Source organism: Maylandia zebra, linkage group LG2 (assembly GCF_041146795.1).
Source record: "Maylandia zebra isolate NMK-2024a linkage group LG2, Mzebra_GT3a, whole genome shotgun sequence".
NCBI classification, from domain to species: domain Eukaryota; kingdom Metazoa; phylum Chordata; class Actinopteri; order Cichliformes; family Cichlidae; genus Maylandia; species Maylandia zebra.
In genome coordinates this window covers 41,950,511-41,978,152 of record NC_135168.1, presented here as the reverse complement: position 1 = coordinate 41,978,152, position 27,642 = coordinate 41,950,511, and the positions used below count along the sequence as shown (strand labels likewise).

The window sequence follows — 27,642 nt, the reverse complement described above, 5'->3', positions numbered from 1 at the left end:
TAGCCGCTGACTGTTTCCTTATGTTGATCCTTAATGTGTCATCCATTCGGTAATGCAATACATGCGCCACTTAACGTTCTGCTTTGGTTAAGGTGACACGGCGAGCAAAGAGTACCCTCCAGTCGCTGAGACATGAGAAAAAAGGTTTTTGATCCAATCAGAATCAGGATACTTTATCAGTCACAGGGGAAGCTGCATCTGGACAGGTGCTCAGTGCGAATATGAAATGTAGAAAAATATAAACTGAAACATATTACAATAAATACTGCAATAATATTATGGGGGTTTTTTTGTTTTTTTGCTAAATATGCTGAGGTCTTCCTTTTTTTCCTCCTTCCTGGCAGCTCCATTTGAAAAATCTCCTCTGCACATGCCCGAGCCATCTCAGCCTTGTCTCTATAACTTTATGTCCTTAGCCGTCCCTCCGATGCGCTCATTTCTAAACTTGTCCATCTGGGTCAGTCCCAATGAAAATCTTATTATCTTCAGCTCAGTCTCCTGTCTTTTTTCAGTGCTGCTGTCTCTAAACTAAACTTCAACTTCCTTTTTTCTTTTCTCTCTCTCTCTTTTAAAAATGACATCGTTTGCCACGATTGCGGGACGTCCAGCAGGTGGAGTCCTCTATCAGGATTCTCCAGACTGCAACGTGGTAAAATTTGCTTCATTAAAAAACTTTCCAGTTTTATTATAATTATTATAGTTTTATGTTTTCTAATTAGGTAAATTTTGGCTTAGTTTCAGAAAGTTTCCATAGTGGGTTTCCTTGTTTTACTTTATTGTATTCAAAATATTTAGATTTAGTTTTTAATCTGTTTCAGTGTCGAAAACTGCACATTTTCTGCGTTGTTTCCACTTTATGTCTAATCCCTCAGCAACATATAGACTTCCCTGCTGTGAAGCACAGTCCGACCTCACTTTTATCTTGTTCACACAGGCCCTGGACTTTGCAGGTGGGGTTAAAGGTGACATTTCCGGGTGTCCACAGCTGGAGAGAGCTCACTCAAATTCCAATGGGATTATTTTATTAAGAAACTGGAGGGGCAGAGTTCTTAGATTTACACCTGCAGTTGGAACAAATGTTTGGCAATTGGCTGTAAAGCTGTGACTAATCAGACTACACTTGCTATATATCTGAAATGGAAAACTGGACAGTTCCCTGTGGAGCCCTGCGGGGTGCAGATTTGCTTTGCGATGTGAGCCCTGTCAGACTCATGACTAAGCAGAACTAATGCTTTTGTGCTGGAGCCAGAATTAATAGGGAATTACCAGATTTTGGCTCACTGCAAGATATTAATAATGCTTGGTTTTCTATATACAGGAGGGTTGATCTGATCTGTGTGTCCAAAATGACTTTCTTCTATGCAAGTAACTCCTGTTTGAAGAATATTAGTTTCACGTTATATTTATTGCTGGTGGTTAATTTATAATTAATTATTGTAGGGTCTTTACCTTCCAAAATAAAGGCCCTTGAAGCAACTGCTGTTGTGATATGGCGCTATATAAATTAGCTCCCTGTTTTAATTCTTGGCCTCAACTATAGTAGCCACGGCATAATGTGCCAAATACAGCTGTGTGCGGCTGTGTAGTTCCTCTACCGTTAAGCTAGCGTGCTTCTGATTGGCCAGCCCTCTGAAACTTCCTCATTCGCAGTGTGTTTGGGATCATTGCTGACAAGAGTGATACCAATCAGATGCTTTTCAGATGGTATGCCATGGTGGCTCAAAGCTGACAGTACCTTTTTGTTTTTGAAAAGACCAAAACCATGACAGAGCCTCGACCAAGCTTCACGGATGGATGAACAGTGGACACTCACTGCTGTACCTCTCTGCTGACCTCCTCGATACATACTGATGATATTTTGAACCAAAAATGTCAAATTTGAATTCATCACTCCATGTTGACAGTGATTATCAGTCCAGTTCTTGGTATTCCACATACCTTTTTTCCTGTTTCAGTTCCTTAAGAATAGCCTCTCGACATCCACCCTTACACTGAAATCATTTCTGATGAGACTTCAGCAAATAGTAAATGAATCAACTAAAGGACCAGATGACTCTCTCAGGTCCTGTGTCAGGTCTTTGCTCAATTTTTTCCTATTTCTTGAGGACATGATTTTCTATTGTTTCAATACCAAGTAAATACAGGGCCAGTATTGCAGATACAATTACCAGCACTGACATGTTTACTTTATAAAGGCAGCAGGGGAGAGCAGTGTGTAATAATTTATATGATGAATCATCATCAGTTTGAAAACTAAATCCCTGTGATTTTCATTTTTACAATAATTTGTTAACATAATAAAAGAAACCTTTTAGCAAATCATGTATTTTGAAACTGAGCTTCTTGGAGACCTGGAATTTAAATGTCCCCGACTCTAAAGCACTGTGGGGCGAGTTCTATTGTTTAAATATGACACCGACTATAAATAAAAGACATGACAGTGAACAAAAAAGATTCAGATATGTTTCATAGTGCATGTTTGAGGTATATTTTTAAGCTTTCAGATTTGACTCTGTCAGACTTTGTTAGTTTTCATTTTTGTCTTCTTTGTCTTCAGACATGATGTATCTGGGGAAATGTTTGCAATTTATAAACAAAACTGTATGAGAACAACCTACATTTCACAGTTTCAGACGCCAAAAGAGTTGGATTGTTACAACAACCTTCGGAAACACTCTTTCAGTCTTTTAATAGTTATGACTTTCTCTGTTAAATTACCTTAAATGTGAGACATCTCCACATTATGTGGTGAAGTCCTTCATTGCCAAATTAATTTTCTTTTGTTTGTTTTCTTTTGGTTGTCTTTTTTTTTTCTTGCCTATCCCATCCATCCATCCATTCGCTTATCCTTTTCAGGGTCGCGGGGGGCGCTGGAGCCTATCCCAGCTGTCATAGGGCGAAAGGCAGGGTACACCCTGGACAGGTCGCCAGTCTGTCGCAGGGCCAACACACAGGGACAGACAACGATTCACACTCACATTCACACCTAGTGGCAATTTGGATTTTCCAATTAACCTATCCCCACAAACTGCATGTCTTTGGACGGTGGGAGGAAGCCGGAGTACCCGGAGAGAACCCACGCAAACACAGGGAGAACATGCAAACTCCACACAGAAAGATCCCGGCCTGATGGTGGAATTGAACTCAGGACCTTCTTGCTGTGCGGCAACAGTGCTAACCACCGTACCACCGTGCTGCCTTCTTGCCTATCCCATTTGGTTCTTTAGCCATCAGAATTATTGTCTGAAGGCCAAGAAAAATACCCAGTGGATTAACTTTACTAAGTGGTCCATTTGATTCATCTGGATCACCTGTTGAGAGAAGAAAACAAGCAAAAAAAGAGCAACATAATAAACACAACGCCATCACAATAATCTAGCTAAGTATAAATAACAGTAAATACTAAATATTGAATGTTCAAGGTTCAAGGTTGAAGGTTCTTTATTTGTCACATGCATAGTTATACAAGTATAACACACAGTGAAATGTAGCCTGACACGCTCCTCGACATGTGCAAAAAAAAAAAAAAAAAAAATTGGGGGGGGGGGGGGGGGTGTAGAGGAAAAACATTATATATATATATATATATATATATATATATATATATATATATATATATATATATATATATATATATATATATATATATATGTAGTATATACATTGGGTGAATGTGCAGTAGTAGCAGCAAGCAGGTGAATTCTGTACATTAATATGAATAGACATCTGACTATTTTACAGGATAGACAATATAAACATATTTAAAATTAAAGGAATTGAAATGTACATTGTGCCTTGGTTTAGCGTCTGGAAGAGTCCTGACTCAGTCAATTGTAGATGATGTGAGAGGGCGGGTGTGTGTGTTTATGTTAGTGTAGCGGGAAGAGGGAGGCAGCTGGGGATGGGGAGGGAAGGAAGGGCCAGCTCCTCCGCTGACCCCAGTAGGCACCAATACTCTCTGGAATCCACCAAGACCAGGAGGCCCAGGCCCATCCGGACCAGGATGGGCCTGAATACAACTATTCTGTCAAACGGAATGAAGTCTGTTCCTTCTAATATATGTTCCAAGTATTTGATTCCACTCCAATCAGGGAAGTTAATCATATTATTGTTTTGTAATATGTCAGGGTTGTTCCAGATAGGTGTATGTTTGCATGGGATTAATGAAGACTCCGTCATTTTTAGGAACTCCCACCATGCTGTCAGAGATGCTTTTAAAGCACTCATGTCGTTTGATGTTTGAGCTGATAAACTGTTGTCCTATTAAATGTATTTTCAGCTTGGTATGAAACATTAACCACATATGTGCTGAATCAGTTATTCTATGTGATCCCGTATTGCAGTGACTTTCCTTTAACCTCCCAAGACCCGGACTCTTTCATGGCATGCATTTTTAATTTCTCTTTGCTGTTTGGCCTGATTGGGACCTGATGACTGTAAAAAGAAAAAGAAGAAAAAGAATTACCTGATTTTTTTTATTTTATTTTATTTTTTACCTGATTTTTGTTTCTGCGAAAAATGCAATCCACATATGAGGAAATTCACAGTGGTAGTATAAATTCCTTGTAAGTGGATATCAGGCCCCTGAAGAGCAAAATTTAGTATTTTGGTCTGGACAACTCAAAATGTGATGTCCACATATGTGGACCCCAGGTCCTACGAGGTCAAGGGCTCTTTAAAACTTCCATGCGCCATGCTGGAGGACATTTGCATGGAAGGAAAGACCAGCATGAATGTGTGTGGCGTAGTGACTTTTCTCCTCCCCTCAACAGGCGGTAAACTAGATGGGAGGGAGAAGTCAAATTGAAGGGGGAAGTGTGTGGTGTAACCGAAGAGAGAAAGGGAGAAAAAACGTGGACTTACAGGCAAGGAACATCAGTCTTCAACCAGGAAGAAAGGGAGAGGACAGAGGGAGGGGGAAAAGTTTTATTTAGGGGACTCGGGCTCAACTTTGCTATTAGGACAACAATTAGTTAAAGTTGAGCTTAAATTCTTATTTTGTTATTCAATAAGGAACCTTTATTTCGAGCCCCTGTGAGAGGACACACAACTGAAGTAAGTATATGATGTTTACTTACATTTCCACGTTTTGCCGCTGTTGTGTTCACGAGTTTAGTGTTATATGTAAAAAAAAATAAAATAAAATAAAAGACGTAAGCGGCGGCTTGAAACAGCAGGAGGAACAATCGACCTCTGATACACGTGGCATGAGATGGACAGTGTCAGCTTTCACGATACAGACCAAACGCTGCGTATTAACCTCACAATATGTGTGTGTGTCCACGTGTGTTTGTGCGTCCGTGGCCTGGTGAGGGGAGAAATGGCGCAAAGTACGGGCGCTCACAAAGGGAGAGTAAAAATGTGAGAATCGGCGCGAGCGGCAGATGTTGAGAAAGTTTCGGAAGTGACGATTAAAATGTGTACAATACGCTCAGTGAAACCTGAGCCTTCATTTCACGGAGCATCGGAGTCCTGCCTGTTATGACTCATTTATAATATTTATAAAACCCCTGGGAAGCCATAAATGCGCACAAATGTCTTAAGTTAGGCGTTTGTTTTATTATAGCCCAATTACAGCATAACAGGGGCGGATCTAGAGCGGTGGCATGTGGTGGAATGTGCTGGCATAGACCCCTAATGCCACCCTGGTTTTGCATATGACAGTATTGCATATTAAAATAAGATTGCATTAACACTTTGAGCCTAGCTACAGATAACCTAGCTACAGTTAACACTAAATATAAATTCTAAAACTGAATATATTGCATAGTGTACCCCTCCCCCACCATTAACACACAAAATTTTTCTTGTTTTCAGTAGCAACCGATGCTTATGATTGTGCCAGAGACTGTATTGCCTTGTGTCACATGCTATACAGTACATCAAATCAAAATCACGTTTTATGTAACTGAAATGTTTAATTATGTGGGCTAAAGAAAATAAGTAGGCTATAGACGATATTTATATGAAACATGTATACTTACTGCATTTGAATCTTTTTAACCATATGTAACACCTGGAAGAAACTTTACATTGGGTAGTAGTCTGATGAATTTGTTGTGCATTTAATGTATGAGTTATTAAGTTGGTTTATGTCAGTCAGTGAAAACTTGCTGGGATGACATGATGAAAATCTTGTTTGCATCTTGAAAAACCAAAAGTTGGTTGGTTTCATTGATGAGGAATCAAATAAAACAAAATAAAATGACAACCCCTTAAATTAAAGAATATAAGAAAAATGGGGAGAACGATGGCTGAAGCAACTGTATGTTTAATACGTGTGGATTTTAAATGCAGCATGTCCCCAAGTCACTGGGTGTAGCCTCTAACACCCAGTCTAAAGCATCAAATAGAGCAGAGCTCCCCATTTCTCTCAGAACTGGGGCGCTGGCGTTCATAATCAGTGGATGTTTTTGGGTGATTAATGGTCACAAAACCCTTGAAAAGCAGATTAAAAATAATCTTGATCTTTAAACAGCCTAATTATATATTTGTTTCCCTTTATCCAGCCAGTATGCCTATATTTTATGTATTTATTGCTCGTTTGCCTTCTTCATTTATTTCTTAATTGTGTCACGCTTTGATGGGATCTGGAGGCCAGGGGAGAACTCCAGATTTTGACATTTGGAGCAGCACATGAACGCGTCTCCTCTTCTGCCCTGCCTGGTAAGCGGAGGCTGACTGTCACACCCATGGAGAGACAGCTGCTCGCCGGCCGGGCAACTTTTGGACTCTTTGGGGAACAGAGAGGCCCAGGGCTTTGTGGTTTATTTTATTTGGAAACATTTTTCCTGCGGTTCTTTTAGTCCCACAGAGTTTGATAAACACGTCTGGTCAAGGTCATCTATATCACCAGCAGGGAAAAAAAGAGCATGGCTGGAAGTAAGCAGCAACAGGGAGACTTGAAAGTAAGCATGATAGGGATAATTGAGCCTATATGTTCACTCAGTTGTTGATTGAGAAGGAAGGCCCTGTTCAATAATTCAAAACCCATTAAAACCCCATCCGCTTATCCAGGCTGCCAGTGGCAAAGAGGAGTAGAGTAAGTCCTGAAGTTATTGCATCATTCAGCTGCTACTGCTCCGGTATTTCAGGAAACACCCTCCTTTTGTGGGATTTATCCCAAAGCAAGCTTCACCTGCTTTAACTTTAAAAGCACACACTTCACAGTGTTGTGACAGGGACTCACAACTGCCTGCCAACAACACAAAAAGCCGGGCATTCATGTTTTAAGTTGTTGCCACATGTCTGTCATGTGTTGACCTTCCTGCACGGTAACACAGTAGCACTCCTGTTCCCTTTATTGACAGCGTGCAGTTTACTGCAGTAGTAACAGGCACCTGGAAATGGGCGGAAAAACGGTGACGAGGGATGTGTGATAAGTAGTAGTTAGTCCGAATGGATCCGTGCCCTGCATCAGTTTGTGTGAAAGCGAAGCAGATGACACCACAGCCTTTTTTTACAGTAACAGACATGTGTTTGTGATACCAAGAAGCCATGAACTCCCATTTTCATTTACTGCTTTGCCTCCTGAGCGATGTGTGTGCACGATATTTTCATGCACACACATATTTCACCATGTGTGTGTTGATGCCCCTAATTCAGCCCCCGCGGTAAATCAAATACATGTGACTGTAACTTGTATACTTAAACCTTTAATGGTCTCTGTGTTACTTTAACATTTTAGTTTGTATATGTGGAAACTCTGACACTACTTAGGAGTTACTGATTTTTTTAAATAATTTAAAAAATTTTAAGTTAATGACTTTTATGGACTTTAAGTGGCTGTTTTTTAGAGTTAAATTTTGTGCATAGTGTAGTGGTGTAGATATGTGCTTGACAAGCAAAAGGTTGCTGGCTCAATTCTAGCCAGAGACACAAATCCTTTCAGGGGCCATGTCATGAAGGGCAGCAGGTGTAAAGATTAGCCAAATCAATCATGTTTGACTTGGCAGAGTTACATTTGCTACCTGCTGTGGTGACCTGTTCTGACAAGGAAGCAGCTGAAAGTAGGAAAGTCATAAGCGCAACAATGAAAACTTGTATGTTCAACTCCTTGTACTCATTTGACCTTTGAAGTTAATGATATACGCTAAAAGATTTTTTAAAAAGTGCACATTGAGGTTAATTAAACGACAGATTTCCTCAGCGAGATACTAACTAGGTTAGGCTGTCCTTACTTCACATCAGCTTTGGCTGAAATTAACAAGATTTAGATTTACGCTAGATTAAAGAAGTAATGTGCGCATATCGACAGACACCCTATCAGGATCATCAAAATAGCAGTTCAGTTGTTGACTGTAGCAACAGCTAAGCAACAAATTTTTATCTGTGTACAGTTATCTCTTATATACAAGGACACATGGGATAACTGTAATGGTTGGGGTTTTTTTGTTTGTTTTTTTCCTCCAGGCTAAAAATAAAATACAAAGCATATATGACACATCATGCAGGATCCAAAGGGGAAATGAACTCCTTCCTTCATTTTTGCCCTGTGATTGATAGCTGGAGTCTGTTTTTATTATCATTTATAAATTTGGTTGTAAATGATAATAAACTCTATGGACAGAAAATTTGGTTATCATTTTGCCCTTTGATTGATAGCTGGAGTCCGTTTTTGTAAGCAGGTGGATCTCTGACACATTTTAAAAGCTCAAATATGAACATCTTAGGCCTTTGTAACAGTGGATCTAATAACTTTGGTTCTCTCTGGCGTGCTGGGTGGATAAAACAATCGGTTTGAAAATGGTAATGGATCGACAACAAAATTCCTAACTTAAAGATGATATGAATGGTTGTAACTCAAGTGTTTGTAGAAGTTTGGCTAAAAGTTAGCCTCTTTACTGTTTGTGTGCTCAGACTTAATTAACGGGTTAATGTGTGGATTGGGCATTTACACGACAGCGTGAATAAGCACCGTCTTCTGCTGTCACCTCATTGTTGAGTGAGTGTGTGTTGAAGGGGTTTTTGTCGTGGGGTGTCAGTTACAACGAAATCTCGCTTTTCAAACACTCTTTTCAGCACAAAGGCGGTTCAGCGGGCAGTGGATAATCGCATTACACACACGCCTCGTGAAGGCACACGCAAGCTTGTGAGCACAAGCGGAGACAAATCTGTCCCATTAGGGCCTCTCTGGTTCTCCTGTATGACACATGCTTAAAGGATGCCGCCATTAAGAAGCACTGAAACTGATTTCCTATTTGAGGCCTTGACTGTAGGCCTCTTCTCTCGCTGTTCCCCTCTGCCCCCTTTTGTGGTTTGGCTGCCAAATGGAATAGCTGGTCATATTTGGATCATTGCTTCTTGTTTAGATGTTTTTCATATGTGTGTTATCAGATTCATGACTGTGTTGGGCGCTCATGTTGCAGATCATTGTGACCAGTGACCTGTACTTTGTGTGTCTATGTGTGTGTGTGTCTGTGTCTGTGTGTACTTTTCAGGTGGCCGTGACTAAGATGACTTTATTTAGTCAGTCAAATCACAGCTGCTGTGTTTTTGCCCATGTGTGTTTATGTAAAAGCAGCCTGATTATCCTGTGACTTAAAACCAAAGCCAAGCTGTAGTTCCATTTGGTTTCCATACTCATTTAATCCCACTCCCCTTTGCTTTTAGATGGAAACAGCAGCACTTTAAGGTGCCACCCCAATTTCCATAAGGAAAGCAGACCAATTCAGCACTCTGCAGTGTTTCTGGGAGTCAAACTCAAGTGCTTTGTTCACAGCACAGTAGGTGAACATCTGAAGCTATCTGGCCTAGGATTTACAAAACAGTGACTCTCCACATGGACACTTATTAGATGTACTCATCAGGTTTCAAATGTCAATGTGAATGAAAGCTTAAGTTCACAGGAAGTAAATCCGGACTGGAATAATTTCACAAACCCAAAGTCATGGAAAGTGGTGTGAGTCACTCAGACTTATGGTTACAGTTTGTGCCTTTTTTTTTTTTCTTCCCTGAAACAACAAACTGGTTTAGCAAAAATCCTAACATTCACGTCGCTAAAGAATTTCCTGGTCCTTAATAAATATGGGAACATTGGGAAAACATTACTGAATGTTTTTGAGCTAAAACTAAATAAGGGCTTCAAGTAATTAATGTTGTTACTTCAAACTAAGACACCGGGTAATCAAACCTTTGGAGGAGGTGGTTTAGCATCAGTAATGACTCACATCAGTGTGTAATATTATTTAATAAAATCTGTTCAGCTTATTTAGTGTGTCTGGAAGTTTTTCAAAGGTGTTAAACAAATGGAAAACCCTTCGCATTTACATTGGATGCATCAACTATCTTTTTTACTTGTTAGAAAAAATTAAAAAAAAAACCTCCATGTTTGCCTAAAGTCATTTCAATTTATCCTCCCCCTCCCTCTTTGTTGCTCCTCAATCACAGAGCAGCAGCGATGGCGCCCACTCTCGTCCAGGCCTACAGGAGGCGCTGGTGGATGGCGGTGACAGCGGTAATTGAAAACCTGCTGTGTTCGGCTGTGCTGCTGGGATGGGGCTCCTTGCTCATCATGTTAAAGAGGGAAGGCTTCTACTCTCACCTGTGCTCAGGTAAGATCAGAATCTCTGAACCTTGATATGGAGATAACACATCTATTAGACATTTGCATAGATTGTAAATAGAAGATAGACGTACCCAAAATACCAGCAGCCAAATTATGTGTTCGCAAGCTTGCTACAGTTTTTTGTTTTGGGAGGCTTCTAACTTTAAGCCCTGATCCTAACAATTCACCCCATCAACAGTTCCTATGAAGGCATAGAGACAATGCTTAAGTACATTTTAACATTGGAGTCCATGAGGACTGACTCATTTTAGAAACGTCCCTTGAGTGGCCATTTGAGGAACTGCAGGTTTTAAGGCCTCATCACTTGGAATTACTTTTCGGGAAACATATGTATTGTGTTCAAATGTGTCATTGCAATCTATAAAGCATGAGATTGTCTTGTTTTGGAAATTGCAGAAAAGTCACCTTTAAGACAAGTTTAGAAAATGGGGAAAATAATGCTTAGTTTTGGAGTCAAGTCAGAGCCCACAAAAAACCTGAAAGACTCAAATAGTTCTTGAGCGATCTCTCATCAAGCCTACACACTTGTTCCCACAGAAAATGACACAGCGCACGCGTCTTTGGGTAACTCCTCTGGCCAGAAGGTTGAGGAGTGGGTCAGCTGTGTGGACCAGGAAGAGATGCTGAATCTGGGCTTCACCATCGGTTCCTTCTTGCTTAGTGCCACCACCCTCCCGCTTGGTATCCTGATGGATAAGTTTGGACCACGTCCCATTCGACTGGTTGGAAGGTAATATTGTAACATTTGAGAATGTATTTGTATGTGTGGCTCATAAATGATCCTTGTATGTTTGGCTTAATCATAAAAAAATCTTCCTTGGCACATGTGGAGACAGGAAGGAAAACTTGATATTCAATCAATTCATTTACTGGTAATTATGTTCTAGTACAAAAAGTAGATGGATCACATTCCCACAGCAGGAGCGAGAAGTTGATCCAGTTTCTGCAAATTACTGAGTAGGCAGTCCTCGTTTGTATGTGTGCACCTTTTCTCAGTACACGTGTAGTTAGTCTACAACCGTTCATGTAATTACAGGATGTGTTCTGTAAGGTAGAGCTTGGACTGACTTCAGAGCCAGACTCTTCGAGATACAGTAGAAGAAATAATTATTTGATGATCTGCTAAATTTTTAACTTTGAGAAGAACAGTCTCATGTTTTTATGGTAGTTTCAGTTTAATCGAGAGACATAAGATAAAAAAACAACAACACATTACATAAAAGTTATACTTGCATGAAATAAACGTTTGATCCTCAAGTAAAACATGACTTTGTACTTGGTGGAGAAACCCTTTTTGGCAAGTGCATTTGTGCATAAGATGTTTCCTGTAGTTTGGTACCACATTTGCATACGTCTCAGGAGGGATTATGACCCACTCCTCTTTACAGGAATGCTTGAGGTTTCTTGGCTGCTCAGCAACTCGAAGCTTAAGCTCCCTCCATAGGTACTTTTTTTTTAATAGGGTAGAGGTCTGGGGGTTGGCTAGCTGCTCCTTTGTTGTGTTGTATTGTCTGTATTTTTGGGGGGTTATTGGTCATTGCCTAAAGACCCATCTGTGATCCACCTTCAGTCTTCTGGCTGCGGGAAAGGAGATTCTCATGATTTTAGGGTACATGGTCCCATCCATTGGCCTCTCAGTCCTATGAAGTCGTCCTGCACGCTTAGCAGAAAAACAACCTCCAAGCATGTTTTCATTTCCTGCTTGTCTGTAGGGATGGTATTTTGTGGGTCATATTCAGCAATTTTCTTGCTCCAAACACGACAGATCGAGTTGGTCCCAGAGGGCTGAATTTTTGGTTATACCTGACAACAGCACTCTTTCTCCAAAGCATACTCAGAATCATTTAGATGTTCACTGGAAAACTTCAGTTAGAGGTTGGGTTATCTTCAAAACAGAAGGGTAAAAAGTCACGTTACGTAAACAAACACACATGGTTTCTGCCTTTCTCATCCACAGTTTGACTTTACTTGACTTTTAAAAGTCAAGCGTGACACTTATCGGATTTGAACGTATCTGATTCAAAAAGCATTCAGGCTGTTAAATCATTGACCAACTGTTTTATAAACCAGACTTTTTATAGCTGATTTAGACTTCTGGTCTTAGTCTTTGTAGACGTTTCAACATAACCTCCATAAGTGGCTGACACCGTTGTCAGTTTTATGTGTCAGCCTCGATGGAAACTGATAAAATTTGATTTGGCAGATGACAGATTTTACACCTGAGTTCCTGTCGCAACTTCAAAGGGGTTTTGTGTCTCTAGCTGGAACGAATCAACAATCTCTCCAAGTCACCAAGCTACCCATTGTGGCGACCCCTTGTGGATAAGATGGCAGCAGAAAGTAGCTTTTTATTACTGCCGACGATGTCACCAGCAGCTAGCTACTTGGAGGTTTCATTATTTTTCTCTCTCTTTGTTGCAGCTCATGCTTTGGTCTGTCCTGTATTATGATGGCCACCTCTGCCTACAAGACCGACGGTGAGTAAAAACAGACAAGATATTAATGAGATAATCGATGCAAAATGGCACACAGGCTTTACAGAAGTCTGTATACCTGGATTTTTTTTAATCACTGTAAAAACAAACAAACTGATTTTTATCACTGATCAATAAAGTATCTATCTATTTGCATGACAAATGAGTTATTTAAAAAAAATTGTTCCTACCTGTCACTCATAACTTATAATTTTAAGCCTAATTAAAATTTAGATTAATTTTAGGGTTATATGAAAGTGTCTGTCACACTGGCTGGAACCATTTGATGTACCAGCTTGTTTATTTAAGCTGCTGTCTGTGTTGCTCAATGTTACACTTAAACCACAGAGAAAGTGACGGAGTTGCAGCTGCATCAATGTGTTTCACCACACCCTCATCTTTACACCACTTCACAAGTTAAAAGCCAACTGCTTTAGTGAATATCTGCTGCGGTTAAATTTTAAGGCCCATGGTAATTTGCTTGTTTTTGAAGGCGGTCTCCTGAAATGTTAACTTAAACTGACTTCTTGTAAAATGAAGTCCTCCAGTTTACCAAAGCGAGTTTTAATGTTTCTCTTGCTTTCTCTGCAGTCCTCTCAGCGCTCATCTTCCTGGCTCTTTCTCTGAATGGCTTCGGAGGCATCTGCCTGACCTTCACCTCCATCACGGTAAGACACACGGCTAACAGGCGAAGGGATAAGACATGCAGTCTGGCTGATTAATTGAGGGGAATAGTGTGATATATATATATATATATATATATATATATGTATGTATATATATATATATATATATATATATATATATATATATATATATATGTATATACGGAACAGGCAACTCAATATATAACCTATCCAGAGCCCTCATCAGTTGTTTCAGTTCAGTTCTTTCTGCTGTGACAAAACAAATTTCCCACGTGTGGGACTAATAAAGCTTGTCTCGTCTTGTCAACGGCCAGTTCCAGTGCAGTTGGTTTCATGTTCACATCTCATTTACTGGTATCGTTGTGTCTTTTGTGATGTTGTTAGAACAAGACAATCACTCCTCTCAGTACCAGTTTGGATTTATTTTTGGGTGGCAAAGGTCTTATTCAATGTGGTCAACTTTACAAAACCCCTAAATTAAAAGAAGGGAGCCTTTGCATGGACACCATATCTTGTATTTCTTAACAGTTGATAGTAGTATGACTGGTAATCCTGTGCAGTACAATCAGTAACATTAAATGCTATTAGTCATCTGGTAGTCAGTCAGTAACTCTATGTCCTATAATATAATTTAACACCATCTATTTACATAACTCTTTCTAAGAAAGTAGTGACAGGGTTTTATTTTTTTATTCTTCCTGGAACAAATGAGCGGAAACATTTTAGTAGCATGGTTGGTCTCTCAGCTGACAAAATGGCATGTGTTGTTCTGACTGGGTGGGGGTAAGGGGTGGTGGTGGTACGGTGTGTGATGTCCACATCAGGCGTGTGCTCTATCAGCAAGTGTGTTTTTAAAAAAATCATTGTCCTGGCAAGTATTTAGGTTGGTGCTTAGTCTTGGTACAGTGTTTTCGTCAGAGTGCACATGACTTCTACCACATGGAAAGTTTCCACCAATTGCAGCCCAAGGGTGACTACACACCCTCCCTAGTGCTCGGCCCCTTTACCTCTAATCAAAGATACTCAAGGACACATTGAGCACACATTGAGCTCTTCCTCGCGACCTTCTTCCTGCTCTCTTCAGTTTCTCCGCTCAGCAGTCAGCAGAATAATCACTACACAACCTTTTAAACTCTGCATGACTGTGCACACATGCGGATGCGCAAATGTGCGCGCACGGGGAGATGAACAAGAAACAGCTGTTTAAATGCTGAAGTTAAAGACTGACTGTGGACAGATGACCTTATCCTGGGACCTTTTTCTCTTTAAGCTTGCAAACTGCTTACGTGGGTGTTTTTACAGAAAGAAAAGCGTTAGAGGAGTCTATTATGAAACTGGATGCCATTGGGTATGAAAGATGTTTAGGGTGATATAAACCAGACAAACAGTGCAGATGTTTAAAAAAAAAAGTGTAACTTGCAGGGACCTGTTGGTGGTGACTCAGCAGGTAGACTTTTTTCTTGTTTCTACAGTGAACAAAATCGCAGCTTTGAATTTTGATGAAATGTTTTGGAAGTAGTGCAGCAGCACATCGACAGAGTGGTTCGTTCGTTCAGGTTTTTACAGATGCTGACTCATCTTTTTTTTTTTTTTTTACACAACAGTGAAAGATGTTTAATTAGCACTTCTTCCCCCCCAGGTAGAGGTGTACAAAAACAACACTAATTTTAAAAGCAGAAATGAATGCAAAATTAAGAATGTAGCTACCTTTAATACTCGCATGGCTAACATTGCATTAAGGAAACAGGCATAACACATGCAGGAACGTGGAGCTCCTTTTAGTGTTAGCTCACGCCGACACAGAATGTTCTTTCAAGCCTATCAGACAAACACGGTTAATAACGTACGCGCACACACACACACACACACACACACACACACACTGTTGAGTAATGATCAGCTGCCCCCTGTTGTTTGTCCCTGACTGACCTCCGTGTCCCTCGTTCCTTCCCTCTGTCGACATTTCTAATCAGGGTGAGGTTTACCAACACCGAGTGACCTCAATGCTGCTGCTTTTCTAAAGAGTGCAAGGGCAGACACACACAGACGTAAATTCACAAATGCCATCATAATTTATACCATGTGGTCGAGAGTTAAACAAGACCATCTCAGTCGTTTTGCGGTATTGTGCTCTATGAGTCAGTTACTGGGGGGAAACTCCCAATACAAAGCCCATCATTGGATTTTTATACAATACATAAATATAGTAATTCATTTAGACAGACATTATAACTTCAGATTCTTTAAACTGGGAATATCAGACTCCCTTGGCGGGCCGGTCTTAATTGGGATGGAAATTCTATGGATGGATTTCCTATAGAAATGTCTGTAGGAACCGCTGATGTCTTTGTCAGTAAGAAGACTGTAAAGCTGACAGAAGCACTGATGAACGTCCACATTTTATCCTCATTCTTTACAGTTTTCACATTTTCCAAAAGTGGACTGGACGTTTGACGTTGATGAAAGTTTTAACATTTTTAACTCCATAACCTTGATCAGGGTAATTAACTCTGCCTCACTTTCACAGGTACTCTTGGTCCCCCTGTGATGTCCGTACATGTTCAGTGTTATTTTGTAATAATACATTCATGTTGCCAACAATAACACAAGATTGGCAGAAAATTGTAAAATCGTTTGAAGAGATGCTGTCAATTACAACAACAGGTTAAAAGATTGTGGGTTTTATTTCAAGGAGGAGTGACATAATTGAGTTTGGTTGAATATTAAATAAAAACAACTGAACACTGGGACATTTGAGGTGCAGTATCTTGCACAATGAGCTGAGATCCTGTGTGGGTGATGTAAAAGAACAACAACAGGCGCCAAAAGCTGCAATTGTGATGCCCTGTAGTTTTCCGTTTTCTGATTTCTTTCCTTCATTAAATATTTAGTTTGACTCATTACTGTGCTCAATATGCAAACACACCTTTAGTTTTTCTGGTTTTACCAACTAATTAAAGCCTTAAATGACAACAAGGTGATTCACAGACACCTTCTTTTCCAGTGAGTCACATTGTTAGGAATGCATGAGGTCCTTTGAACGCCCTATGTTCTCTATGTACAGAATGAAAGTTTTTCTGCTCCCAGTATCATGTCATTTTTAAAGGAATGAAGCCTGGCCTGCAACTGACAATGCAAATACTTTACCACTGGCATGCGATTAGACAATGCAGCTACTTCTGTTAATCATGTTCCTTGTAATGACTGTGAAAGTTGTCAGTCTGCTTCTGACCTACTTTTAAATTTACTCAGTGAATAGAAGCAACTTCAGGGAATTGGGGGGGAAAGGTAATTATCGTACATACCCTAATATTAAAAAGTCCCTAGTCTTTATACAAGTCCACTACAGCAGGCTTTTGACGGCTTTGCTAACACTCTGAAGTTGACAGTTTGACCAAACTGCGAACACTGAGGGAGGGAGCAAAAAGAAGTCTGTGCTAATCGGCTCCAGTTTAGGGTTTCCTGCTGGGATCTCCACAGAGGGAGGCTCTGCAAATGTAGCGTTGGGAGATCAAACACAAAAAGTTTTACTCCTGCTACCTGTCTTTTTTTTTTCTTACCTTGCTGATTTTTTATTTATTTATTTTTTTCTTGTGGCTTGTCCTGTCTGGCAGATTTTGCAATCAGAATTGTGATCTGAATGTACAGTGGTGAAAGAACAGCTCTTCTTCATGTGAATTACATTATATGTGGTTTGGTATGACAATGCAGAGGCAAGACAGGTGGGGGGTGAATGCACAACTGCCGCACCTGTAAGACACAAAAGACAAAACAAACATACAGAACCTGGAACACAAAAATGAGAAAATACACAGATACATAAGCCAACAATCTTCTTATAGTGTGTGTGAGTGTGAGAATGCCCGTGTCTTTGTCACAGATGTCCTTGCTGATTTTATACTCCTATCTGTCTTTCTTCCTCTCCTTTTTTTCCTTTCCCACTTTCCCTTCTTGCGTCCTGTCTTTCAAAATTTCACTGCTCATTAATCTGCTATTTGGCCCATTCTCCCAGTGAAAGTCTTAATTAAACTCAGTGCCAAAGCCTTACAACACCCAAGTGAGTGAGCACGGCAGGAGTAGAGCCTGAACTCATTAGCTGTGGCAAGTGAATGGCTAAATCCTTTTTTTTATGTGTGTGATTTTGACCCTGTGTGTGCGTCCATACAGTCATGCGTTTGTGTCCACATCCCCCTAGCAGCATTCGCATGCATAAGTGTTGCAAGGCCCTGTAAAAAAATATTTATTTAATAGGATCTGACAGAACACAGAGGTAGAGGATAGACATTTGCACTTTCCATATTTGGTAACCTGACATCTTACAACATGAGATGCAAGCTCGGAGGGCCCCGTTTCCCACATTCCATAAACTTCCACAGCACTGCAGACCTTATGTTCATAGACGAGCTGTAATTCAGTTCTCAGAAGTGCTGAATGAGGACGGGTGTTCTTGCGGTTGTTTTTCTCCTCTCACTCAGACAGGCAGACTCTCTCCTCGAACATCCTCAGGAAAGCTTTTCTTTCCTGTTTACCTGCCAACATCTCACTTCAGTGTCAGCAACTGAAGTGACCTCATGCTTCCTCGATAAAGCGCAGGCACCACAGCTTGCACATCGTCACAGTTATGTAATCTCAGGACAGCAGACAAAATTCATACATGGATGAAAAAGCACACCTCTCACCCACACCTTCCACCTTACATCTTGTTTGGCACAAAGGCCAAAAATGTTTGTAGGAATTTTGATATTTGGTAATAACACTCCTGGAAACCCTTTTCTATGCAGCTCTGAATCCCAGTGTGTCTAAGTGATGGGAAAATTAAGGACTGCAGAATGTGCTATAAGAAATATTTATAGTAATTAGAAGGGATCTGTAATCTGTTAAAGGTACTATAATTAATATTTTTAACCAACATTTGCTCAAATAACTATGTATAATGTAAGATTAAACAAACTGCGGTTTTCTTAGCTCTACAGAGGTTTATACTCTTCTTACAAATTATTTTAGGTTTTCCCAACCCACAACTTTACTGCTTTGGTTCTCACCGCTATCTCGGTGCAGCTGTTTCCAATGAAAAGACTTGTGTACACTTGCTGATACGCTAGCAAATACAAAGCGAAGTTACACTAGCAAACATCGCTTGATATTTCACTAAGGATTTGGTGGAGAGGGTAGGGAAAGTAGAGTGAATATTGCATTTAAATGTATAGGCTTGTAACACAGGACTCCAAATAAAATGCTGATGTTGCACCATGTTGACTGGTTGTGCAAACTGAAGCAAGTTGCGTCCAAGTCAGCCGTATCAACTTTCTAAGTAGCCTAAGCTGGTGTTGTTTTCAGCTCATTCTTAATTAATAGAGGTTTAAATAACTTAAATAGATAATGATTTTTCGCATAAAAAAATTCTATATCTCTATACATCATCTCCCAATAAAAATGTTAGGAGGTCAACGTTGTGCTCCTTTATGTTTAATAAATGCTCTCTGCCTCGATAACGTCAGTGTAAGGGTGTGGAAACTGTCTGGGAGACAACAGTGGCACTGACGGCGTAGGGAGATTAGGTGACGTTTGCAGGAGTTTTGGAAAACTGTGGTCATTGGGAGAAAGAGAAAGAGAGAGAGAGAGAGAATAGTAAGCTTGTCATCCAGCACAATTAAAATCCTACACATGTGATTTTTATAATCACGATTAACCCATTTAAAACTCTAATTAAAAGGACACTTACTGTGCTACAAGCACAATAGGTCACTGTTGTGTTTGCTAAGCTCCTTGTCACTGTAAATAGGTTGACCTAATATATGGTGTCCTAGTGCCTAATGCCCACCACCTTTCCCCCCTCATGCTAGGTCAGAGGAAACTAGTCAAGTCTGAACTAGTTTGAATTTTATTTCTTTGTTTTAATTGCAAGGATAACAATGTTTCTAAGTATAGCATAATCCATTAATGAGCCATGGGGCCATGTCTTCATTTCTTCTTTGTTTTGACATGGAAACTAATATTTTTAATGAGTCTGCTCTGCAGGAAGAGAGAAGTGTTACTGGGTGCAAACGCTGCAGGCTAGAGCAGTGAACCGTTGCTGTTAGGAGCAACCTCATCAGTGTTCAGTATTTCGTCCTGCTAACACAAAGCAGACCACTGCCCTCTGCTGGCAAAATAACATAGTGAACCTTCACTAGAATAAATGATGAACTCCGGGTAGTCCATGGACCACTGTGAATGTTTTTATATGTGACCATGTCTGTTTTGTCTACATGTCCCTGTGCCTGCAGCTCCCCAACATGTTTGGTGCCCTGAGCTCCACCATAATGTCTCTGATGATCGGCTCCTACGCTTCCTCTGCAGTCACCTTCCCTGGAGTCAAGGTAAATTAAGGATATGTTAACAAATACATCGTTAAAGTTACACGCTTAGATGAATTTCTCACATAAACCGGGTGGAGTTGTAACTGTGAGTCTACTTCAGAGTGCCTTTGAAATGTTAGAAATGTTATGGATGGAGTTATAAGGCATAAACATTGAGGTACGCCACTGTAAATAAATGCATAAATGTGTCTGGATGGTTTCTAAGCACGCTCACCGTAAAAACTTTACAAGGTGATAATGTCTGTGTTGTGTTTACAGCTTGTTCTGTTTCCGCCATGTGGTTTAAAAAAAAAAAAACAGTGAGCGAGCACACCTTTAAACACAAGTGAAACATGAGTGTAAAAACATAACTTCTTTTCCCTCCCAGGCCATCTACGACGCAGGCGTGTCGTTCACGGTGATCATGTGGACGTGGGCGGGTCTTGCCACATGTGTCTTCATAAATTGTTTTGTTAACTGGCCCAAAGAAGGTTTTCCAACACCCGAAGAGGTGGACTACAGGTCTGTTTGTTTTTGTTTTTTAATATTGATACAGTAACTGTTGATGACAACCGTAACTCCGTAATTGAAACCCTCCTGTTTATTGATAACAGTAAGATCCTCCATGTTCAAGAGCCACCTTCATCTGAGCAGAAGGTTGTTGGTGAGAGACTGAGCCACCAAAACGGAGACATCCGACGCTCCACAGAGAAGCTTGCTAATGGACATGAGGTTGCACCCAGTAGGTCAACAAATCTGTCCTCTTTTCCTTCTGCAGTTTGTGTGAATGTGAATGGTGCACTATACAAGTGCCAATCTATATTGAGGTAAATAGATTGGATATAGAGCAAGTCATCTACTAAACATACTGTATGTTTTACATACTGTAAAATTTTAAGATTTGTCTTATGGGGTCTTGCTTTTTGACCCCAAAAGATACAGAGTCCCCACACATGTGTGACTGTACGGATATAGGTCCCCCAAAATGAGTAATGCAAGTGTACCCACACACACAGCCACAATGCTCGCAGTCATGCACCTTTTGTATTGTGGCCACAATAAAATTCTGTCCCATTAATCATCTTGCAACCCCTCAAATTATAAAATTGTAGACAAACTAGAAAAGTGCCTCACGTCTTGCACATGTCAGGCTGAGAACCACTGATTTATTTTGTGTGATATTACTGAGAGACTGGATCTCCCGCAAGGTTTACGGTAAAAGTTAGAAATCTGAACCACTTCTCCTGAATTTCCATCACAATCATTACAGGAAAATAAAAACACTCGTCCTCTCACAGATGCGGTTCCTTTCCGTCGGTCTGTGTTTTCTCCCATCTTCCTCTGGAGTCTGGTTACCATGGGGATGTCCCAGTTGAGAATCATCTTTTATATGGGGGCAATGAACAAGATGCTGGAGTTCCTGATCACCCATGGAGAAGAGCACCGTGAGTGTCCAACCCTCAAACACAGTCAGTATTTACAGTACTGTGAAAAACCTTTGAGCAGTACTGACAGAAATGCTCTTTATTATATGTATCTTCCAGCATCTGGCAAGCTAGCCAAGGAGGCAGAAGACAATGGTGAGCACTGTAGTAATAAGGCTTTAAACTGAAACTTGTTATCTTTGTTATTTTGTCTTCTCTTAATTTAATGTTTTGTCTTTCAGTGGGTTTCTACTCGTCCACCTTTGGCATGCTACAGCTGTTGTGTCTGGCCACATGTCCTCTGATTGGCTACATCATGGACTGGAAGATGAAGGAGTGTGAAGAGGATCAGACAGTCCCCTCAGGCAGACAAGAGAGGTATGTGCAGAGAAACTTGACAGATTTGGGAATAAACATTCATTTATTTTTCGCCTTTATTGGGTAGTTTGACAGTAAAGACATGAATATAGGATGATGGAGAAGGACTGACTAGACTGACGAGGCCATTTATATATGAGAAGCACACACTGTATGTTGTGATGGGAACTTCTTTGCCTGTGTCCTCAACAGGCTCACCAGTGGACCCAAAAGAGACCGTAAGATTCAGAAGGTGACAAATGCAATGAGGGCGTTCATCCTCACTAACCTGCTGCTAATTGCATTTGGAGTCTGCTGCCTCATCGACAACCTGCCTCTACAGGTAATGCCTTATTCTGTGACAACAACGATACAACAGTAATTAGTGTGATGCATTAATTCCCTGACTTTTTCCATCTCTTTTCAACCTTAGATCTTGACCTTCATCCTCCACACTATGGTCCGAGGCTTCATCCACTCCTGCTGTGGAGGACTTTATGCTGCTGTGTAAGTGCTGATAAATCTTTGTACAACACAATTACATGCAAAGTTTCACAAAAACCTAATTTTTAAATCACATGGCATTTAAGTGACGTAATAACTGGAAGAAGTGCTCATCAAAGTGAACATACGTTGAGTTTCCAGTTCATTAATACGACAACTGGGATATCACTTAATCTTGGAAATGAGACAATGAACTCTTTTCTGACCCATTTAGTGTGATTATCTAACACCATATAAACACCAAAAAGCGCGGCTTTACAGTGTGATAAAAGCAACCAGATGTGGTAACAAAAGGAGGGGGGATCCTGTATTGTGTGCCCGGAGACCACAAACTGCAACCTTTCAGCTTATGCATTGCTTTATACATTTTATACTTATTCAGTATGACATGCATAATTATGTCATTGTAGGATTGGTACATATCTGATTGTTCATTATCACCCAACATCGTGTGGGCAAACATTCAACTTGTTGGTTATGAGTGCCCTCCAGAGCCACATCAGCATGAAAACAAGCTCTCTCTGGCACTAAATCCTGCATTTCAACATAGATGTTATGTCTCCAACACTAAATCAGCTGTTTTTATTTTATGTATTGTCAGCCTATTGTCACTTGGTATGTCACGCTAACCACTAAATCTTTCCCACAGCTACCCGTCCAACCACTTTGGCACGCTGACAGGCCTCCAGTCCATGATTAGCGCTGTGATCGCCCTGCTGCAGCAGCCACTCTTCATCGCCATGGTTGGACCATTGAAAGGAGACCCCTACTATGTGAGAAAACACATTTTCTCTGCATGCCTGCGAACTTCACAATGAGACGCCCATAAAAAGCTCTCAGCATTGTTTATTGCGCCACCAACTATCCATGGGATAACTGAAATTGTAAATGAAATGAATTTGCATTTGTTAGCTACAGTTTTATACACATTAATTTCATTAGGTAATGAGTGCACTAAGTGAAGACTGAAGAGGCCAAATGGTAATCCTAAATTGGATCATCATGTTGATTCACCTCGAAATGTCCACATGACCACTCAGTGTATGTTAAAACAATCATTCAGGTTTCAAACATAATGAGTCCTAATCACTCTGATCACCTGCAAATGTTTTATCTAGAGCCACATAGTAGGTTGACATTCAGCAAGTATAATATGAATATAGCAAAAATATATATAATATAGCAAAAATATTTGAGCTTCCCTCGGGATGAATTGTACTGAGTTTGGGTGTCACATGAGTTACAAATCTGAAGACATTCCCTTCTGCTTCTTTTGTTTACTGCAGCTAACCTAGCCTGTGAACATATTAAACACTGTTATTTTGAGAATGTTAGCACTGTAACATTAGCATTTTAGCACAAACCATGACTATGCTTAAAGGAGACACTACTGTCGCAGTGTTTGCTTACATTGGTAAGTAAAATTTAGCCAAATCTTCTGGCTTCAGGCTGGTCTTAACAGGGAATTTTCCTTAAGGTTATTGTGTTAAAGCTCTCTACATGCCTGAGATAAAGAGGAGGGGCTTACAAGCCTAGGGTTCTGTTTATGGAAGCCAGATGAGGGGCCAGCCAATCAGAAAAAAGTAGGCTTTTAGGAATGCCCCCCTAAAAAAAATACAAACTAAGAGTTAGAAGGGCTGTTTTCAAAGAACAAGCTGCATAATTGGCCAGAATAGGACGCGAGAAAGTTTGAGATTTAAACTGTTGTTGTTGTTTTCAGTTGATCGGTTCTTGCTACATGTTAAATGTAATTTGATTTATATGGGTTATTGTCTCAGTTGGTTTCAAACAGTTTTAAAGTTTTCTTCCTGTAGTTTAAAAATAGTCACAGTTGAAACTGTCAATTTTAATTATGGCCTGACAATGTGAATCATAATTACAACTGTCCATCTTCCTGATCTTTCTTTCCTGCAGATCAACCTCGGCCTGCTGATCTTCTCGTTTACTGGCTTCCTGTTGCCGGGTTACCTGTTCTACCACTGCAGACAGCTGACGAGGGAAAAGAAGGCCAGAGAAAAGCTGGCTGCCAATCAGGAGATGGAGGCGCTCAACCACACCAACGCCAATGGCTGCAAACCTCACACTAATGGCTTCGCTGCTATAGATGCTTAGAGAACACAACAGCTTAGGATAGGGGGGGACAGTAGGATTAGCTATGAAATAAGCAACCATAAAGTTATGTTAAGTTTTGTTTTTTGTTTTGTTTTGTTTTGTTTTTTTAAGCTGGTGCTAGTTCTCGTAACAAACCACATCAGAAAGAATATGATATCCCACATGTTTGTATTTTAGGGAGATTTGTCATCACTTGTTTTGTTTTTTTATTTATTTTCGTCTAGGTCAAGGATCAAGTTCGTGTGTTTAAAAAGCCATGGATTTCATTTGATATCACAGTACTTGAAATACTATGATATAGTTTTCTAAGACTTATAATCATGACAATACTAGTTAACACCAAAGAACTGCTTGAAGATATTAAGTTACACTTCCAGTTCACAAGCTTGTGGGGATAGGTTAATTGGATAATCCAAATTGTCACTAGGTGTGAATGTGCGAATGAATGTGAGTGTGAATGGTTTTCTGTCCCTGTGTGTTGGCCCTGCGACAGACTGGCGACCTGTCCAAGGTGTACCCTGCCTCTCGCCCTATGACAGCTGGGATAGGCTCCAGCATCCCCCGCGACCCTGAAAAGGATAAGCGGAAGCGAATAGATGGATGGATGGATGGATGGATGGACTTCCAGTTCAGTATTTTAGGACTCAACCATTTAGTTCTCTATATGGACAAAAGTAATAAGTGACTCATTTCAATAATTGAATTCAGGTGTTTCCAGTCCCATTGCCACAGGTGTATAAAGTTACGTGCCTCACCAGCTGCCTGCCTTTACCAACATTTGTGAAATAATGGGTCGCTTTATGGAATTCACTGAATTTAAGCACAGTGCTGTAATAGGATGGCTTTGTTACCACCAGTCAGTTAGTGGGATTTCTTCACTTAGATATTCCATGATTAGTTGTAAAAGGGGTTATTGCAAAGCAGAAGCGTTAAGGAACCACAGTTAATTCAGTTAATAAATGGTAAACCAAATAAAGTTATAGAGTGGGGCTATTGAGTGCTGAGGCGCATAATGTGTAAATGTTGCCAACAAGCTGACTTGATAACTCTGGAGTTCCAAACCTCCTGTCGCATTAACATCAGCACAAAAACTGTACGCCAGGAGCTTTGTGGCAGGCCAAGAAGCTCCTGTAAGTGTATTGTGTAGGTGGTCTAAAGTGTAGATTAATAGTGCTTTTTCTACTGTAGTCTCCAACAAACTCTTAACAAAAAAACAAAACAAAAAAACACACACAGTAAGACACTGTTAATGCATGTGAAAAAAAAAATACTAAAGACCTAGACGATTTGAACATTTCAATATTTATGAGAACTTCAGCTCTTCACAAACGTTCTCTGATTGAAACACACAGGCGGACACCACATCTACCTCCATTTACTTTTTCTTTTTTTTTGTACTGTCACTCTTTAACAGACTCCTTTGCCTATCCAGCATTTAACACACCCTATCCAGCATTTTCATTTAAATTAAAATACCCGAGCTGAACAGAGAGATTTCTCCTCGTGCATTTGTGTGATTCAGAGATGAAGTTTAACCAGCTTATTTTCCCCTCACATTCTGAACTCTTTTATAAATATAAACATCTATAGGAACACATTTTGTAACTTTTACAAAGAAAGAACGGGATGGGTTTTGGTAATTGTGACGCACAGTGTGTCAGTGTTGGGGACTACTTTATACTACTTTATGCACAGAAATGAACTAGTGTGTGTATAAAATGTGTATTGAAGTGTAGTTTTTATAATTTCTGTAGCATTAAAAAGGGAAGCGCTTCATTATCAGCTAATGTTATTTTGTAGCGGGCCTATTCTAAAGAAAGCTCGGGTGATTTAATGTTTATTCTGCTCAGTTTTGTATTGCAGGTAAAGAAAACATCCTCCAGCAAATTGTCTTGTAAATAAGTGTGAGGTGTGACTTGTATTTTATGATCTGCCGCTTGCTTAACATTTTTGTGTACAGTATATTAAGTGAAGACTGAGGGGGAAGTGGCTGGGGTCAAACTTGTTTGTTGTAAATGTGATTTTTAACTTGATAAAAACACATCTAGCTGCAGCACGTAGTCTCAGCCAATGGCTGGCAAAAACAAAATGTATTTTTATTCCAAAGTGTTGTGTACATGATCTACATGACCTTGTGTCATTGTGTTGTGTACATGTTTGTTCTGCACAAGTGTCCACAAATTACAGCACAAATCAGCTTTAATGTATATTTTTAATTGTTTTAATTCAATCCATTTCAATGCCTGGGCAGCTTTCCGTAGATTTTCTGTTATGTTTTGTCATTTTATTTATACACCATTTTCCTGGTCATAGGACGTGTTCAGCTGCTTGACTCTTTGCACGCTTGCTTAGACGTGAGGTTTTTATTTCAGCTTTGTGCCTGTGCTGCTATCTTTGCAATGGAAGTGAAGGCAAGATTAATGCCTCTAGCAAACAGCTTACTCTATACCAGGGGCGGGGGAACTCCAGGCCTCAAGGGCCAGTGTCCTGCAGGTTTTAGATGTGTCCTTGATCCATCACGGCTGACTTAAATGGCTAAATTCAACATGGCTTGAACTTTTCCAGTGGCCTGGTAATGAACTACTCATTTAAATCATCCGTGTTGGATCAACGACACATCAAAAACCTGCAGGACACCGGCTCTTCAGGCTTGACGTTCCCCACACCCTACTCTTAACCAAAGACATCTTTAGGGACTGTGATAACAGTTGCTAGTATAGGAACGTAAACCAGGAATGCCTTAATATAAACTATGCACTAGCTCTGCAGTAAAGTCCAATTTGTTGTAAACTCACCTTTAATCTTCATAGAGGGTGAAATTTTTATTACTTTGTATAGATTAGCATTTGAAAGTTTGAGGTTCTACTTTATGCCATTTCTTTATGTCCTTCTTGTCATGTTAAAATATTTAACAACCATCTGTTGTATTATAGTTCCGTGTAAGTAGCTGTCTGAATAGCTAATGGCTTCTGCTTTTGTCTTTATATTTGATTAGTAGTTGCCACCTTGAATTTAATCTGTGCCTTTGACAGTCTTGAAAACCTCCTTTGCTGTATCTGTAAAGACTGTTAGATGAACTGCCTCTATGATTAGTGTTGAAATGCTGCTTAGCTAAATTAAATCTTGCATCACTATAACCAGCATGTGCATTTGATATATGAATAAATGATCAAATGCCAAGACATTGCCAGAGTGATCATTATTTTAAACCTGATCGTA

General features: G+C 40.1%; 1 protein-coding gene across 2 annotated transcripts; it reads left to right on the top strand.

The window, feature by feature from the left end:
* The first annotated feature begins 4,832 nt into the window (after positions 1–4,832).
* On the top strand, positions 4,833–27,603 carry slc43a1a (solute carrier family 43 member 1a). Of its 2 annotated transcripts, XM_024804957.2 has the most exons (16): positions 4,833–5,055; positions 9,613–9,725; positions 10,390–10,553; positions 11,105–11,297; positions 12,989–13,044; positions 13,633–13,709; positions 19,955–20,047; positions 20,415–20,548; positions 20,641–20,768; positions 21,325–21,471; positions 21,571–21,606; positions 21,693–21,828; positions 22,021–22,150; positions 22,241–22,314; positions 22,961–23,084; positions 24,226–27,603. In XM_024804957.2, exons 3-16 carry the CDS (start codon positions 10,400–10,402, stop codon positions 24,421–24,423), a joined length of 1,680 nt encoding a protein of 559 aa, XP_024660725.1. In that variant the 5' UTR covers positions 4,833–5,055; positions 9,613–9,725; positions 10,390–10,399; the 3' UTR covers positions 24,424–27,603. The 2 variants fall into 2 exon arrangements, with proteins under 2 accessions (XP_024660725.1, XP_024660722.1); XM_024804954.2 differs by lacking the exon at positions 9,613–9,725 and having other exon boundaries at positions 4,834–5,055.
* The last annotated feature ends 39 nt before the right edge of the window (positions 27,604–27,642 follow it).